The sequence below is a fragment of the Schistocerca gregaria genome, chromosome 1 (assembly GCF_023897955.1).
Source record: "Schistocerca gregaria isolate iqSchGreg1 chromosome 1, iqSchGreg1.2, whole genome shotgun sequence".
Classification (NCBI taxonomy): Eukaryota; Metazoa; Arthropoda; class Insecta; order Orthoptera; family Acrididae; genus Schistocerca; species Schistocerca gregaria.
In genome coordinates, this window is record NC_064920.1 from 617,574,052 (window position 1) to 617,592,548 (window position 18,497).

General features: G+C 41.3%; 1 protein-coding gene across 1 annotated transcript in view; it reads left to right on the top strand.

The window, feature by feature from the left end:
* LOC126359091 (toll-like receptor 2 type-2) overlaps positions 1–18,497 on the top strand; it is a 138,292-nt gene that overhangs the window by 8,400 nt on the left and 111,395 nt on the right. The window contains exons 2-3 of the mRNA XM_050007603.1: positions 1,999–2,159; positions 16,387–16,548. Coding sequence (XP_049863560.1) covers positions 1,999–2,159; positions 16,387–16,548 — 323 coding nt within the window. The remainder of the gene's footprint in view (positions 1–1,998; positions 2,160–16,386; positions 16,549–18,497) is intronic.

Below are 18,497 nucleotides of genomic sequence, written 5' to 3' on the forward strand. Positions count from 1 at the left end.
AATGTCGTTACAGGGTAGATTACTTCTAAAAGCAACAATCATGTCGCGATCAATTGTGTTTAATCTATCTTTTCTGAAAACTATTAACTCCATTGTACAAACGTTTCGCCTAAACTTACCTCTGATTTTAACAAGCTTTCAGTACCTACAACAATCTGTGCTGAAGTGCTTTCCATTAGCGCCTCAAGATCTGGCTCTGTCCCAACACAGCTGCAACAGTTTACTGCCATAATACCAAAGGTTCCTGCATCATCCCTTGTCTTGTTTTTGACTTGCACTCTTTGAGACTGAAACTCTCTTTGTTCTTTCCCGAGACCCTTCAACCTAAAACACCGCTCACCCTATTCCACACAGCACCCGCTACCCATGTAGACGCTTCCTGTGTGTGGTGGACTCTTGATCTACTAAACGAGACCCTGTACCCCTCCCCCCCTCCCCCTCCCCTTGCTCCTATGGCTCAAGGAATGTGCAGCCTGCGGGGTCGCAGAAGCTTCTGGGCCTCTGATTCAAAGTTTCCACGCGGCTCTGTACCTTATGTCCGTAATCGGTCTTGTCGACGATGCTGCAGATGGTGGACACTCTTATTCTCGGAAGCACGACTGGTAGTCTTTATAGTTAAATCAAGTGCTTCAAATACAGGGCTTTGGTTAGACCCTGCGTTATGAGTGAAGCCTGAAATAAATTGGGAGTATAACGATGGACTGTCTCATGAATGCTGTAGATGTGGGGATCCGGTATTGTACTTGTTGTGTGGGTTACTTTACTCACTCAGGACATTAGGGTCAGGTCGAGGTGCATGGAGCTGCCGAAGGTAGTCAGTTCTGCTTTTCATGATGGGTATAAAGCAACACTTACGTTTTCCGTCTCACACATAAATCGCTTCCACACCAGTTCAACTCTTTTCCATTAAGATAGCAAACTCACTTCTGTATTGTTTAGCTCGAGGGGTGGAATTAAATATGAAAATTTTTTCGTGAGCATGTTAAATTATGAAAAATATTTTCTATTTAACAGACTATTTTATTCATTTTGTTGCACTGCTTTGCGCTATATTTGTTCATTAAAGGGAATGGAATCGACTGGATGGCAACACTCTGACAGAATTCATTATAAATTTTTGAAGTAGGAGAGAAAGGGACCCATTCCTTCACGGTTCAACGTGAAGGTGTTAAGCTTCTGCATCTGTTGCTTCGTTGTCTGTGGCATTACATCGTATTTCGGCTCCTGAAACGATGGTGTTGTACACAAGAGAAAACCCAAATACAGCCGCGGACTCACATGTGCGGTCTTTGATGCAGGTGTAGGAATTACCTTGTTTTAAGATGCAAAGTGGACATAAACGACACGTGTCAATCCCATATTGCTGTTGACCCTGTCGGCAATAGATGCTCACACCACGAGCTACAAAGAGTCTACTTACTGCAGCATTTCATGGTACGATGAGCCTGGTAGATTTGGCATTCTTGCCTGACTGGAATAAAATGCGCTGAGATCTTTTTTTTTTTTTTATCTCCCGTATTATACACGTTGTATTCTTACACATGAGACACATATCCCAAAACCACTCTCCAAGTTTAATTAGTAGACTCCGTCAGGTAAGTGGAGCGCTACAACTGCAAAGAGCAGTGATGTTTGTGAGGGACAATGGAAAGTACGTATAACTGCGTAGTCTTCCTACGCGAGTCAATTGACATAAAAATATTCTGAGTACTTCTAGACTTTTATGTCAAATGAAAAGTATAGTCGCTAGCTCCAGTTATGTTGCAAATGAAATTGTCATAGCTGTCAAGCGGCTCAGCTTTCCATGTAATTATGTAATAGGATAGGTCAGCGAACGCCCGGCCAAGCGACGGTGCTAAACGGCGTCTCTTTGACGGTGGTTGCGTTTTAATGTAGCATCAAAATACAAGGATTTCGAAGACTCTCGTGGAAAATGATGTGTGCACAATCAAAAATATCCAGCTTTTATACTGAACTACACTTCTTGTATTTTTTCAGGTCAGCTGTAAATTGGTTGTCAAACAGAAACAGGAAAACGACAATGTTTTGTCCTTCCGGAAGATTATGCTCAATACGATGAATTTTCGCATTCTTGGTGCGTTATCAAGTGACCAGCATGCCTACTGTGCTTCGATTGCATCTATTCACTTACAAATAAGGTAACGACAACAAATATTTATGGGCTGTAAGACAACATGTATGTGTGTTAATACTAGTGCATTCACGAGCAATTAAACTAAATATAGCTACTGTGTTCGAGGGACAGCGCCTTGGTTGCCACAGCAAAAGAAAAGATTCGCCAGTGACAAAAGGCTTCTCACTATTACCTGATTTTGACTAATCATGGCTGCTACTGGATTAGTTAATCTTGTTACATAAGTTTCAATCAAGTTCAAAAATCGCTGCTGTAAGCCAGTAAACGTTCTTCTGTAACTAATTAGAATAGCCAAATTCAGTTGCCTCCCACACTGTTTACAATGGACAGTCAGTAAATGACAGCTATACCATCACCAGTAATTAGCAGTTTAATGCACAACGTATCCACACCAAGACTTCCTTATCACAGTTAATCCAAGGTACCATGCTCATTTTTGACCGTTTCAGCTTAACACAGCACATTTCAAACATATGTAAGATAACTTTTGTTGGGGGCCGCAGTGCATAATATGTCTTTTAATGACATGGTTATTACGAATATCAGCAAGCTACACTGCTCTTTAAATAATTTTTATTTTATAAATTATTCACGATGAGCCCATTTCGACATGTTGCCACCATCAGGTGCTCTGTAAATAGATAAGCAAGCGATGGTCTTAATATGATGGTCAGTAACTATGACCTTAAAAGTTATAATACATCTTTATGCGTTTTTACCTTGCATGCAATATCGTTGCTACCATGTTCTACCTTTTTTAGAATTATTCTCCTGAGATGAAAAATGAACACGCGTATCAGATTTTAGTTGGCTTTTATGTATGCTATATATCTTGACAGCTTGGATGACAGTGGAACAACGATATTGCATGTTTACACATTTACCATTATTTATAAGTGGTGGGGGGAAAATTCGGTTGTCTCTTATTATTTTTAAGGTTTGGTTCTAATTATATTTTTATTTGGAATTTGTTTTGGCTTTATTTGAGATTTTTATTTTATATATTTTTTCGTAATAATTTTGTTATTGTCTTTGATTTTTGTTGCTGTTACGTCTTTGTCTTATTCTCTTTATGTTGTTATCGCTTTTACTACGGATATGTGTTACTTAGCATCTCTGATTCATTGCTTTACACGGTTTCTTGATGTATAATGTGAATAAAGTTTTCTCTGCACTTTTTGTGCTATAGTTCAGTTTGTTCGTTCAGTAAATATGTAGGGTTGCTGTATACATGTCATTATATCTCTAGTTCCTCAAAGACGTTCACGAATGCTCCCTTCTGCGTAATGTGGAGTAATTCTAGTGCTTCTTTTATAGGTTTTACGTCGTGTTTTTCTGTTTGTAGATGCTGAAAAAATGTGAATGGATTATTTCCCTTTCTTTGCTGTGCTCTTTGTATATAATTTTGGAGTTACTACCGGTTTGTCCCTATACAAATATTTTCTAAGATATTTACGGAAAGCCTATCGCTACAATATTATCAACGCAAACTCAATCATCCAGAAGCTCACAAGCTCGCATTCTTCCACACAATGCTTAACAGATTAATAAATTTGCCACTAGAAGATGGCGCAATTCAGAAGGAAATAAAAATCTTAGGATACATAGTCCAGGAAAACGATTATGACCCCTAAATTGTGTCAAAATTATACTACAATAAGACACAATCACAAAAGCTCAATATACATAAAAAATAACACTTAACGAATAGAAAACGAAAAAGAACACATACGTAACCACAACTTACCTAGGAAACATATTAAACAAAATAAATTATTCAACAAAACCGACATCACCTTTGCCTATCAAAATACACACAGTTTCAAACACAAAATCCACAAAGGCAGCTCGAGAATTCCCATACACAAACCCGGCATTTACAAATTTCATGTATTACATGCCACAAATTCTACTTAGGAGAAACCGTTAGGAACTGCAAAATCAGATACAAAGAGCACATCAGAGAAACTGAAAATAACGCATCCACAGAGCATCTGATGGTGGCAATATGCCGACGTTTCTTCGGTCGATTGCTTCACAATACAATACCAGACATCCCACTGGGTTTTCCTAGTATCTCAAAAATAATATATCATAATGCCCGTCACCACAATTGCGTGATCGATTTAGAATCGCACGTTCGATATATATCGTTTGCACCCTGCGACTTTGATAGGCAAACATTCTTGGAAATTACCGATATTCGTAATGTATAAGGAAGTCTATCATCATGACGATTGTTGAGAAGTGAACTATTTGCTGCTGAAAACAGATACCTTGATAAATGTATTAGTTATATGTAGTATTATGCAAGGAGCAATTAATCAAGTATGCTCTGCTGACTTACATTAGAGTTTCGTATTGCGTAAGACATTCAGCTTGAACGTAATAACAAAATGTTTGCTGTTTTAAATTTCGGTTCTGTATGAATGTGCGAAGCTTAACAATAATTACACTGTAGAAGTATAGAGTGACCCTAATTATACTGCAGGACAAAGAGTTTGGAACATAATCTAAAATCGTGTTTGCTGTCAATTACATATTTTACTTGGTTAAATGTGTCACGTTAAATGCGGCCTTTGATCTCGTAGGTTTAGCAAAATTAATGTCATTCTTTTTCTTTTAGAACTCTCTCAACCATATACAGAAAAACTGTTTCAGTAATACGCTGTTACATGGTCTACCGAAGTGGTAACAAATAGTAACTCCTACGAAAGTTTTAATATTTTTATTTTTACTTAAAAAGAGACATTGAGAGGAAGGTTATTAAATACAGAGGCATCCTCCGAACAATTCGAAGAATTTTGGGAAGAGAAACAAGAAAAGAAACACAAATGAAATTCTACAAAGTTATGTCTGCACCGGCTCTAGAGTATGATTCCGGATCATGCACAATAAAAAGAAAAAAAAGAAGTCACGTATACAAGCAGCAGAGATGAAGTTCATGAGATATGTAAGAGGGTGCAAGAAAAAGAATAAAATAAGGAATGAAATAATAATATCAGATTTAAAAACTTTTTCGGTTAATGTCAAGGTAGGATAGAATGAAATGGATGTTATGGATGAAGAAATAATTACCACACCTACACACTGCTAAATAAGACAGTGAATTATCGGTCGGCTAGAAGGAGAGATCTAGGAAGACCTCGTAAGCTATGGATGACACAAACTTGAAGAAATGAGTACCACACCTACTTCGTAATCATAATCAATACTCCGATGTGCGATGGTACTGTGTACAACTGCGAGAAAGATTTGTAACTTGCTAATGTAATAGATAAGCTAACAAGGGAACCTCCCCAGTGCGCCCCCCTCAGATTTAGTTACAAGTTGGCACAGTGGATAAGCCTTGAAAAACTGAACACAGATTAATTGAGAAAACAGGAAGAAGAAAAGTGGAATTATGAAAAAAAAACAAGCAAAACATACAAACTGAGTAGTCCATACGCAAGATAGGCAACATGAAGGGTAGTGTGAGCTCAGGAGCTCCGTGGTTCCGTGGTGTAGGTTCAAGTCCTGCCGACCGCTCCTCAAGTTTGCTCCGTGAACGTGCAGTGTTTACGCCAGTGTTTTCGTGTTTCGTGACCGTTTATTGGCATTTTGCACGTGAATTAAGCGTTATCAATTGAGCATTTGGTCTTTTTTCGTGTTGTCTTTCTACGTAGTGCCGTTGGGATTTCGGCGTTGTCCGAGATTTCTTCGCTGCAGAACACCATGGCAAACTCCGTGAGAAAAAACACAGTGATTTTCACCTTCGACAAGTACACCCGCCGAGTACAGCCCTCTGCACTTGAAATATACGACTGGATGACCGAGGTAATTGGCCTTCATTCTCAATCTGTTCATACCATGCAGCTAGACTCATATGAATACTGTATTTTTGTAAAGTTTAACGATTCTGTGAGTGTAGACCGCTTTCTGGCAAAATTTGGTTATGAAACGTAATTTATACATCGTGATGGTACTAAAAGTACTGTCAAACTCCGGAATTCCGAGGCTGTAATTAGGAATGTTAGGGTTTTGAATATTCCCATAGAAGTAGACAACTCGAAAATTAAAGATGTCCTTTCAAAGTATGGGGTTGTCAGGAAAATAGTCAACGAAAGGTGGGCTTCGATTTCAAGCTACAGTGCTTTAACGGCATTCGCTCCGTGGAGATGGAAGTGAAGGCAAACATTCCCTCCCACAACTTTGTTGACGGGCACAATGTGGTGGTGGTTAGTGTTTAACGTCCCGTCGACAACGAGGTCATTAGAGAAGGAGCGCAAGATCGGGTTAGGGAAGGATTGGGAAGGAAATCGAACGTGCCCTTTCAATGGAACCATCCCGGCATTTGCCTGAAACGATTTAGGGAAATCACGGAAAACCTAAATCAGGATGGCCGGAGACGGGAGACGGGCACAAGGCGCATTTTATGCACTCAAGGCAAACCCCTACATGTCAAGTATGTAACGAGTCTGGTCACCTCCGTCAGGACTGCCCTCGCCGTGTTTTTGTGCTAACAAATAACCTTACGCAACGCCGGAAATTAACACTCAACGATTTGTTGCCAGCCAGTAATACAACGGAGCCGGCGGCTGTCGTGGATCCTGTTACTACCTCTGAAAATGTTGCACTTAATGTTAATGACTTTCCGTCTTTAAAACCTGCATTAACTGCTGAAATTCAGTTCCGTGACAGCGAGATACCCACTAAAAAGCGTCCTCTAGAGGACACTGAAAAAAATGTTGATGAGGACTCTTCCTGTGAAACACCCGTTGCCAGGAAGCCGAAACCCAGTCCTGAAGATCTATTGGAAGTGGAAAAAGGAGATTAAATGCAGGTCGATGTGGCTCCCACTTCCGCACAAGGACTTATTCCGCCACGAACAGATAGTGACGCAGCTGGTAGTGACCTTTCACGGGAATGTGACCCTGAGCCTGAAGTCACGGCGGAAACAACCGCATCAAGTGCACAGCCCATACAGTGCGAACAGTACGAGGAAGTACCAACCTGCTGACTCCGAAGCGCAACGCCGCGCCGAAGAATGAAATAAACAAGCATCACCGCCTCTACAGCAAGACAACACAACAGACATCACTTCGGAACCAAATAGTGACGACTCGCAAGCCACGGCCGTTGCGCCAGACGGCCACCGCCGGCGGCTGCAACCGAAACCGGGTCTTGCTGTCACGCGTCATCAAGCGAAAGCCACACCAGAGAAGAAAGACATCAAGATAAGGAATATTAAATATGAAGTCATCAACATTGAAGAGGAGACAGAGAAAGGCCACAGTGACTTATAGCAATGCATTGTCAGGATTTCAGGATACTTTTCTTCTCAAGCTCTTTGTTTAAAAGCAGTGAAAATTTTTCTAGGAAGTTAGTTCATGTAATGGGAACACAGCTTGTAAAGATAGTGACTTGTAGAGAAGCACGTTGCTACTATAATCATACCGATCCTCATACCAAATAGCTTCTTCTGGTATGTCTGTGATGCAAGCTTATAGCATTTCTACTACTAACGCTAATAAAATACAGTCACCCTTGAAATTGGCAGCACTAAAATAATCCTTGTACCAGTCTGGGACAGATATTGCGTTGGTACTAGAAGTTGCGATAACGGAATTTCGGATCGCAGGCTTTTTTGAAATTGTTAATGTTTCTACGGAAGCCAATAACGGTACAGCTAATCTTATAAGGGAAGGCATTCCGGTGACTGAAATCGAACGACTAGAATCAGGAAGAGCCATAGCCATAAAAATTTTCGATGTGACAGTGCTTAACCTTTACGCCCCATCAGGAAATTCCCACAAATTGGATCGTGCGAAGTTTTTTCAAGATGAACTGGATTATTTATTGAGGAAAAATCTGCGTTCTCTTATACTAGGTGGAGATGTTAACTGTGTTTTAAACCAGAAAGATCAACAACCCAGTTTCAACTACTCGCCACAGTTAAAAAAGTTAGTAAGTGATCTACACCTTAAGGATGTGTGGGAACTTCAGCACCCGACGTCAGTCTGGTTCATGTACATAACCAGCCACTCCCGCAGCAGACTAGATAGAATTTACGTGTCACCAAATTTGGAAAATTATTTATTAAACGTTGAAACTATTCCCGTGTATTTTAGCGATCACAGTACACTTTTAACTTGCTTCAATTTAAGTGTACAGCCAACCCATCGATTCAGAGGCCAATGGAATTTAAATATCTCTGTTTTAACTGACGAAGAACTGGAACAGGAAATAAGAGTAGCGTGGACTATGTGCTCCGCACAGTAGACAAACACCCAACAGTCATTGACTGGTGGACTAGGAGGGCTAAACCAAGGCTGCGGAAAGTTGTCATGCAGTTTAGTGCAGCGAGGCACAGGGAGTTGAGGAATACAATGGAGTTTTATTATAAAGTTTTAAGAGACTTATATCAACAGGCCCATGATGATGTAATTCGTCTGAATGATATCAAAAAATAAAAGCCAAGTTATTAAGCATTAAACGGCAACAGATGGAGGGACTAAAAATTAAATCGAAAGCCACATCAGTCGTAGCACATGAAACAGCGTCTCTGCATCACTTGGTGCGGCATGCTAAAAACAGACGTCAAACTTTTATTGATGAAGTCCAGATGCATACTGATACAAGTCTCACATGCCAGAAAGAAATACTGGACGAAGTCCACAGGTACTATGAAACCTTATATGCCCCTACCACAGTGGAAGATGCAGCTTTCGAGGACTTTCTCACTATTTTAGGTCCACAATTGTCGGGAACAGAAAACCCTGACATCCTGTCACCTATTACTAAAGATGAAGTGCATGAGGCAGTGCGTAACTCACCTCTCAAAAAATCTCCGGGACTTGATGGCCTCCCTGTGGAGTTTTATGCCCGCTACTGGTCTATAATTGGGGACAAGATCACTTTCATGGAAAATGAGGTCCTGAACGGAAAACGGTCCCTGTAGAGTTTAAGGAAAGTAAAATAGTACTGATTCCTAAGAGCAAAGGCAAAACCAACTTAAACAATTTTCGGTCTCTTTCGCTACTAAATTCTGATTACAAAATAATTTCGCGTATTATCAACAAAAGACTCTCTGCCTTTTCCAACAAAATATTGAGTCATCAGCAATCTTGTTCTCCGTCCAGAACGATATTAGAAAGTCTATCTGCATACAGAGACGTCATTGCAATTACCTCAGTGACAAGTGTAAAGTGTGCTTTAATCTTTATAGATTTCAACAAAGCTTTTGACCGCGTTAGTCATAGATACCTCTTTGCGACGCTGTCAAGAATAGCTTTCCACCCCCAGATTGTCAATATGCTAAGATATATTGCAACAGGTATAAATGCGAAAATAGCAATCAATGGCCAAACATCTAAACCCATACAGATAAGGCGAGGGGTTCCACAGGGCAGTCCTTTATCTATGTTTTTATTTTCCGTATCTTTACAGCCCTTCCTCCGAACTGTCCACGCAAGATTAACAGGCATAACATTGAGTGGTGAGAAAACTGTCATACGAGCTTATGCTGATGACGTGGGCGTTGTAACAAGGAATAAGGAGGAGACAGTTACACTGGAAAGAGAAATCCAAAGGTATTATCTAGCGTCGGGAGCGAGAACAAATGAAAATAAAAGTGAAATATTGAATCTATGGGGCCTAGATCACCTCCGACTGGCATGGACAAAACAAGACAACAAACAAAACTTTGGGAATAACCTTAATGGCATGTCCGATGAGGATGGCTGCTTTTAACTGGACAGAAACTAGGAGGAAAGTTCATGGTGCTGTAATGGAGAACATCCATCGAACTATGGACCTGGTGCAAAAAGTCAGATACATCAACTCCTGCGTTTTGTCTAAAGCGTATTTCACTGCACAGGTATTTCCAATCCCTAAACTAGTAGCGAAAGGGATCATGTCCACTGTTACCAATTATTTATGGCGAGGAGACGTATTCAGGGTTGGTGCGACTACCGTTATACTGGATGTCAGAAACGGGGGCCTCGGTTTGGTGGATATTCGCAATAAAGCGTCTCCTCTGTTCCTCAAACGGACTTTCCATTTACTCAGAGAACTTCCACAATGTATAACCGCAAAGCTCTTTGAAGCTGTGACACCCCATAGCCTGCAAGCACCGATTGATGTGCGAAGGATTAATGCCCGTCTGCAGTATGTGAGGAACTTTTTCTTCGAAGAAAGTTATCTTAGTGACGAAATCAGAAGCAACACACGTATCACAGCGCGACATCATACTTGATAGGAAGTTAAATGAGGGCAGAAACAAAACTGAAACGAAATTCCCAAATTGTGACTGGAAAGCTGTATGGCGGAACATCAACTGTGCCGGGCTATCTACAGACGCTATTTCCGTATGGTACAAAACAGTTAACAATGTCATCAGCACCAACGAGAGATTATATGGGATCGGTTTAAACCAGACACACCTTTGTGAAAAATGCAATCTGGTCGATACACTCATCCACAGATTAACCTATCATGGCAACGTCCATAACTAGAATTGGACCAGGCAAGAAATCGCCTTTCTCACCAGATCCTCTACGGAATATATAACGCCATCGCTCCTCCTGATACCAGACATGACGTACTTTCCGAAATCAAAAACCAACGCCATTAGCTGGTTACTGGGAAAATATGTTAGTTATGTCATCCAAAAACTTGGGTCGGATAACGAGATAGAATTCCGCGTTTACATGAAGTGTGAATATGCAAACATCAGCACGTATCGCAACCACAAGAAGCACTACGGCAACATGCTGAAGATCATTTTTGAAAGAATGGGTGTTGGTTAAATAGGTGGAACCACTACAGCACCTTGAACGAGAACGAACAGAAGAAAATTAAAAGTCTCTTGTTTTCTTATCTTGCTTCCGGAACTTCTATGTTACACGAAAAGTTTTTTTTTTTTTCTTCAAAACATTTTGTTCAGAATTACTCGTGTGATTCAAGAAGAATTGTTAAGTTTTTATCAGTGTTCAGTTTCTACTCAGAGAAGAGGTTTCTTTGTCTTTCTTACATCGGAGAATGGGGAAAAAAAGTAAAAAAAAAGGTTAGCGTGAGCAGCTGCAGAACGGGAGGTCCTTGGTTCAAGTCTTCCCTCGAGTGAAAAGTTTAATTTTTTTTATTTTCAGACATTTATTTTCTGTCCGTCCGATGCGAGGTAACTGCGCCGTAGTATGGGGACGCTACACCTAAACAAACATCGAAACAAAGCATATGTTTTGACAGAGCACAGGGAAAATTGTGCGACTGTGAAACTGTTGCATTCATTTGTTGCAGTTTATGTGACAAACTGTTATGTTTTCATCACTTTTTGGGGAGTGATTATCACATCCACAAGAGAACCTAAATCGGGCAAGGTAGAAGAATCTTTTTACCCATTCGCCAAGTGTACAAGTTAGGTAGGTCGATAACATACTCCTGTCATGTGACGCAAATGCTGTCACCAGTGTCGCATAGAATATATCAGACCTGTTTTCCTGTGGAGGAATCGGTTGACCTATGACCTTGCGATCAAACGTTTTCGGTTCCCACTGGAGAGGAACGTCCTTTCGTTTACTAATTGCACGGTTTTGCGGTGCGGTCGCAAAACGCAGACACTAAACTTGTTACAGTGAACAGAGACGTCAATGAACGAACGGACAGATCACAACTTTGCGAAAAAAAGAAAGAAAACTTTCCACTGCAGGGAAGACTTGAACCAAGGACGTCTCATTTCGCAGCTGCTCACGCTAACCATGGGACCACGACGTTCCTGAGCTCACACTGTCCTTTATGTTGCCTATCTTGCGCATGGACTACTCAGTTTGTATATTTTTCTTATTTTTTTCACAGTTTCACACAACTTCTTCCTATTTTCTCGATTGATCTGTGTTCAGTTTTTCAATGTCTATCCACTGTGGCAACTTATAACTAAATCTGAGGGGGGTGCGATGGGGAGGTTCCATTGTAAGAAATATTGTTAATTACTTCTCTTAAGGATGGTCCCCATTGTTCTTCTGATTATCCCACACTTACTCAATAATCGTTTATAGGGCTTTGCTTCACAAGATATAGAACGAAGACGGCGTCTGGTTGATAAAACTCTGAAATGCAGATATGGCGCACCTTCTGTCGCACCACAGTAAAACAAACTCTTTGCTGTCATCACGATGCTGCTGTTCTTCAAAGATCGCTGGAATACAGCAAAATGCTGTCTTGCCAAATAGAAAATGAATCACCAAAATTCAAATAAGATTTTCTCCACGTAACTCTGCCATAAAATACACACTCTAAAACAAACTGCTTCTGCCAGAGATTTGGGAGTAAATAATTTAGGTTGATGAATACTATGGACGCAGCTACGCAGTTTCAACAATGGCATCTGCATGAGAGTGTGTAAAAGACAGACCGTTTATTTTATTAATTTTAACTAAAGTGTTTCTAGCTTCGTGCTTACAGTCTTTCAGTTCACTTTTGAAGAGCCCTAGCTTTCAGTTTGACACGTTGAAGAATAACAACTATTTTTCACTCGTGTCACATTCTTTTCTATCTAAACTGACACGGAAAATAGCTTGGTCTGTTGCTTTAAGAAATCGCGGTGCATTTGCGTTCTCTTTACGAGATTTTGTTCAGTGTTAGAGTGTCTGCTTCTTCTCTCTTATAATTCTTGATTCTTCATTTTATCCTATTCATAAGAGTCTTTACTAATTGTACTATCCTCTTCTGGGTCGACTCATGAAATAAAATCGTCTTGTGGAAATATTGGCAAGTTAAAGCAGCACTAGCGATGCAATCGTTTTGCAAAAGGTTCTGAGTTCTTCTAGGCTCTCCCAGTAAATTTCTGTGTTCTCAGCATTCTGTGCCAGAAATCTTTCCAGCTTCTTCACTTTCTACCGCCACTGAAACCTGTCTGCCTTTCACCAAAATAATTGATTTTTCCAATGATTAACTTCGCGCACTGGCCCGTCTCTCCAAGTACACGAGCGTCGCGCCATAGATTCCTCTGCGCATCAGTTGTGATTTCCGTAATGGCCTTGTTTGCATAGATAAAATGTTTCCTAATGGGTCAAAGCTCACAGAGATAACAGAAGCTACAAATAATGACTCTGAAAGAATAAGACTGCCAATTCATAAAATACAATTCTGTACGTATCCATTTACAAAAACTATGAAACAAATACAAAAACTGTAGTGAAGGAAAGAATTTATACAACTCTGTAATGCATTCGTGAGATATATGAAACTAGTGAGAGGTGTTGTGAAATTACAGGGAAGACTGAAAATACGCCCTTTACAGCTCGCCAGTCTAGAATCTCGTAGCACCTTCTATGGTCATTACCATGGAAGTAGAGTGTTCCGACGTCTTGCAGACTGCCATCTTTTCATGTGGCACCGTGTCAGTTGTGTGTGCTACTGGCTATGTGTTGGGAAAATCATCGTCGCCGAAAAAACTGACACTCACTTGTTGATGACAGGGGTTGCCAATAGTTACCGCTGAATGTAAAATTGATTGTTGTTGTCAGTTCCTTGTTGAATGGCCATACCATCCAACACCGCCACCTATGGATTACAGAAACCACAGTACAGATATACGTCTGTTTACCACACGTCAAAAGGGTTGAGAGATTACCACTGGAAGAGGAAGGGAAGGTGGGGATAATTAGTCTTCTGATTGGGATGGTGCGACGTGCGACGTGTCATTCCTCTTCTGTGCCAACCACTTCATCACAGAGTTGTCCTTACACCCAAAAATCTTCGATTATCTATTGAATACATTTCGCTCTTCCCCTACAGTTTCCCTCCTTTACGACCCCTCTAGTACCATGAAACTTATTGCCTGAAGTGTTTACACATATTCTCGCTTCAACTTAGTTTTCCACGTATTCCTTTCCGCAGATTCTCTGTTAAAACCTACTCATTCCTTGGCTTACCAGCCCGCTTAATTTGCAGCGTTCTTCTCTTGTTTTATTTCGTTTGGCCTTGGTCGCCTTTCTTAAAATATTGTCACGGTTAGTTGGCGCGAAACGTGAGTTGTATGTCCCTCCATTCTTCTTTGATATTTGAGTCACTTATCTGGAAGACACGGGCAGTCAGCGTGTGTAGCCCTGAATACTTCTGAAGCCTCCACGTGCAGGTCCCGATTTGTGTGAGTTATCTTCCGGTACACTTTGTGACCCACTGTACCATTCGCAGTACTATATACCTCCATGTCCAAAAATGGTAATGCACCGTTGCCTTAGGTTTCGTGGCTGAAATGTATATTCATATGCAGGGTGTTTAAATGTTGAAGGAAGCCTCCCAATTCCACCTTTCCTTGTGGCCAGATAAGATAAATACCGTATCAGCATTGGTTTCTTTCCTTCTTTTAAAAATAAAAAATAAAAAGCCTGGTCGATGCGAAATGGGAACACAGAGCAAATCAAAAATATTTTATTTGCAGCATTTGTCAAAACCCAGCTACTTCTCTACACAGTTGTGGAGGGGGTAGGCGCCTGTGCTTCTCTTCACTGGTATACAGCTCATTGTCTGTGCCAAAATGCTGTCCTCATATCCAACAGTTCATTTGAGTGAAGAGATGAAAACGCAAGAGAACCAAGGCCGGGCTGTATGGTGGGTGACCCAACACTTTTCATCGAATACGTTGCAGCAAAGTGTTTGCTGGAGCTACGCGTGAAGAAGAAGGAGAAGAAGAAGAGAGATTAGGCATTAAGATTCCATTGAAACCTGCTGCAGTGTGCGGCCAAGCATTGTCGTGAAGCAGGGCAATACGTAAGACGACATTCCTCTTCGCTTCTTCTGAATTTCCCTTCCTAAACGATTTTATCGAATAGCCTGATCCAATCACTGGATAATGTCATCGGTTGACGCTCACTTCCTTCCCTAACTGCCTGCACTATGAACGACTGTACTTACTACAAAGTTCCTGCACTTCTGCCGCACTTTGCTGTCATGCATAACAGTTACATAATATGCCAGAGAACCTGGCGGCGCAGCAAGTAGCCGGGGAGCAGGAGGACGGAGCACTGATTCACCTCGGGCTGGCTACTGGAGAGTCCTCATTCCCACACAGAATTCTAGGGTAATTCTTGATGACCCATCCGCGATGTACCTGGCGCCGTCTGGTCGGTTGATCTCCTCCCTACCCCCTGGTAGGTTTCAGCACCTAGAAACGTCTGGGCTTGAACAGGAACGTGGCCGTAGGGGGCTCTGTTGTTGGCATCCGCGTTGAAGTTCCGTGCTCGCAGCACAATGCGATGTTGTGTTGTCGAAAGACATCACTTCCTCCACCACTAGATGGAAGGCGCCGAGCTGCATTAAGGTCTGGTGAAGGGCATCATGCTGAGTACATCTTTAGCGAGTTCACAGCCTGTACTGGAGCATGTAGGACATAGATTCACTGCAATATCTTAACAATGGAATTGAGTATTATTCCAAAGATTAAGTCGTTACGAGAGCTGGAGAGCAGAAGTATTTAAAGGGAACTGGTGTGAGGCTATGACGCGGGGCTGTTTTCGTAATGACTGCATACTGTTAACTGTTGTATCAGTTCCTCGCTATGTGCCATTGTGAAACAGATAAGTTCTAGCAACATGTCTTACGAGCTAACGAATATCCTTGACTCGCGTCCTTTGGTTTTCTGCTAAATGTGCATCCTCCATCGGCAGATAGTACCGTAACGTGTCAGTGCCCTGAACCACATACGACAGAGTGGCTCGCTTCCTGCTTATGCCTTTGTCTCTGGCATGACTTGAGTTTGCTTGTCGCAATGCGAATGGGTTTTAATAAAATTTTCTAATTTAAACCCATTACTGTTCCGTGCCGTAACAGAGTGACAGTACGCGCTTCACATTTGGCGGGCGATTCTGTTGTCTAGGCATCTTCAAGTGCTTACAGTGCGCTTGGAATTGAAAAGAGCGACATGACGCTATAGAGTGGTATACTAGAGACACTATGCAAAAATCTGCTTGGAGATTCATCGGCTTTCACTGTGGTTTTAATTTCGCAACAGATCGAGACTTGTACAAAAAATGCCCTCATTATCATCATTCACGTATTTATCACGTTTATCGCAAATAAATTACATGTATTTACCTATTTTGATTTTATAGTGTGTGTGTGTGTGTGTGTGTGTGTGTGTGTGTGTGTGTGTGTGAGTGTGTGTGTGCGTGTGTGTGTGTGAGCTCGCGCGTGTGGAAGAAAGAGAGAGAGAGAGAGAGCTGTTCCATCTCAGGGATGTCTTAATTTGCCTGCAGTGACAACGACGTAACAGAGAGCCATACCGAAACTGATCTGCCTCCAGGCTTCATCACCTTCCTAAATTTCTTCACAAACGACAGCTTTGCTCACATCGACTTCACCAAGGATGTTCCTGTAGCTACTGTCACCCTCTCCCCGGAGTGTCAAGGTCTGCCAAGGTAAGTTATCGCTGTCACTGTGTATCTGCTGTCCACAAAAGCAATGATTTTGCCCGTGAGTCTGTAAGACATGTGTCTTTATCTCAGCCGTGGATTTATAATTAGTATACTTTAAAAAGTTTTGAATATCCATGTATACAGGGACGGACATCGACACAAAATGCAGCAAATCTGGAAGTCATGCCTATGCTGATGGAAACACTTTCGTGTTGTGATCATGAACTTTTAGATTCATAGATAAAACATACACTCTAAACGTACAGTTCAGGATGAAGGTAGCATTTCTCCACTCAGGCTTTGATATTTATTGAGGCGTCCTAAGCACACCACAACTCTCGTCTTATGCATCCTTTTCAAACAGCAATAAACGCATCGGTGGAACAAGTTGAAATTTCATTTTGGTTGTCAGAGCGAAAGTCCAGAAGTGTAAGTAAGGGGCGGCATTTATAACTTTACCTACTTATTCTGAGGACGTAAGCGTGCAGATACCGTAACCTACGGAATCGAGCCGACCTAAATTTGCTTTGAAATACAAAGCACAACTAAGCCCAACCTAGACTTTCAGCGCTGTGCCCTTTCGCGCAACAGATAGCTCCAAAACTCTGCAATAGCATGAGCGATAACACAGCAGCTGGAATTAATAAAAGGCATAGGCTTCCAGTGACTTCAAACTCGGGATAACGACAGCTAAGTTAGAATGACGTTGCATCTTATTACAACAATCACGCCTCATTTACATCACATGCTTCAGCTTTGCTTTTAGGAAGCACCCATACAACCGAAGAACGTCATGATTACTGACAAGCGCTAATGATAAACTTTCTTTATTTAATAATCAATTTGAGTCCACGGGTGTCATCACGTTCCTTTGTACCAACTGAAAGAACATATGAAGAGAATTACAAGATTAAACTATCACAGCCCTATTAACTGATACACATGTTTAAGGAAGCTCACACGTAACAAAAGCATTTACAAAACCATGTTAACATTCATAAAACCATTGGCGTCATATAATAAAACCATGAATCTCTCACTGGAGATAAGAGTAAGACACTCAGTCATTCAGAATAACGTAACTAACGAGGAACAAAGCATATCATAAAAACTTAGAAAAACCGCATTCCTGCAGAGTTTACTACTGTGATATTGTAACATAAATTACGCTGTCTATCATAAACTGTGCCAGACTGTGTACTTGTTCGTGTTACATCAACACTCAGCCTTAGTGCTAGGAACGAAGGCTTTTGCATACTGACAATTGCACACCTGATCACTGTTAAACAGCCGAACCAGAACTGATCTAGAAATTGTCACAGATATATGGTTCCGGTAAGATTGCAGTGACTAGTACTTTACGGTATTAAGGGGGGGGGGGGGGGGGGGCAGGAGGAACGGTCAGTATTCAGGGATGTGACAATAAACATCATTCGAAACAAAAAAAGTTTCGCTGCCATACGATAATCACAGCACACACTGGGATCCAAAATGTATAAGGCCTATCTTAAGAGCTATGAGCATTTCAGTGAAATGGAAAGAAGATAAGTATTTATGGTCAGATGAGTATGGAGTAATATCAACAGCAGCAGAAAATAGTATAACGGGAGTTGCTATTCAGTTTTGGAACACAACCTGCGACCAGCTTAGAGACAGAAGCGATGACACTTTCTGCAGGACCTGATCATCATTTTGCAGGACAATGCCCAAGCATGTACAATGCAAGCTGTTACTGACTGTTTGGCTGATGGGGCTGCTAAGTGCTATACCACCTACTGCACTCCCCTTGCTTAAGCCCTCGTGAATTCCACTCGATTTCTAAAATGAAGGAAACACTTCACGACATTCGCTCCAGAACTGCTACAAATTCCTCGGGCAATAGACCGCGCCGCTCGATCTGTCAACCCAACCGGCACTGCTAAGAGTATCCTACGACTTCCAAATCGCTGGCG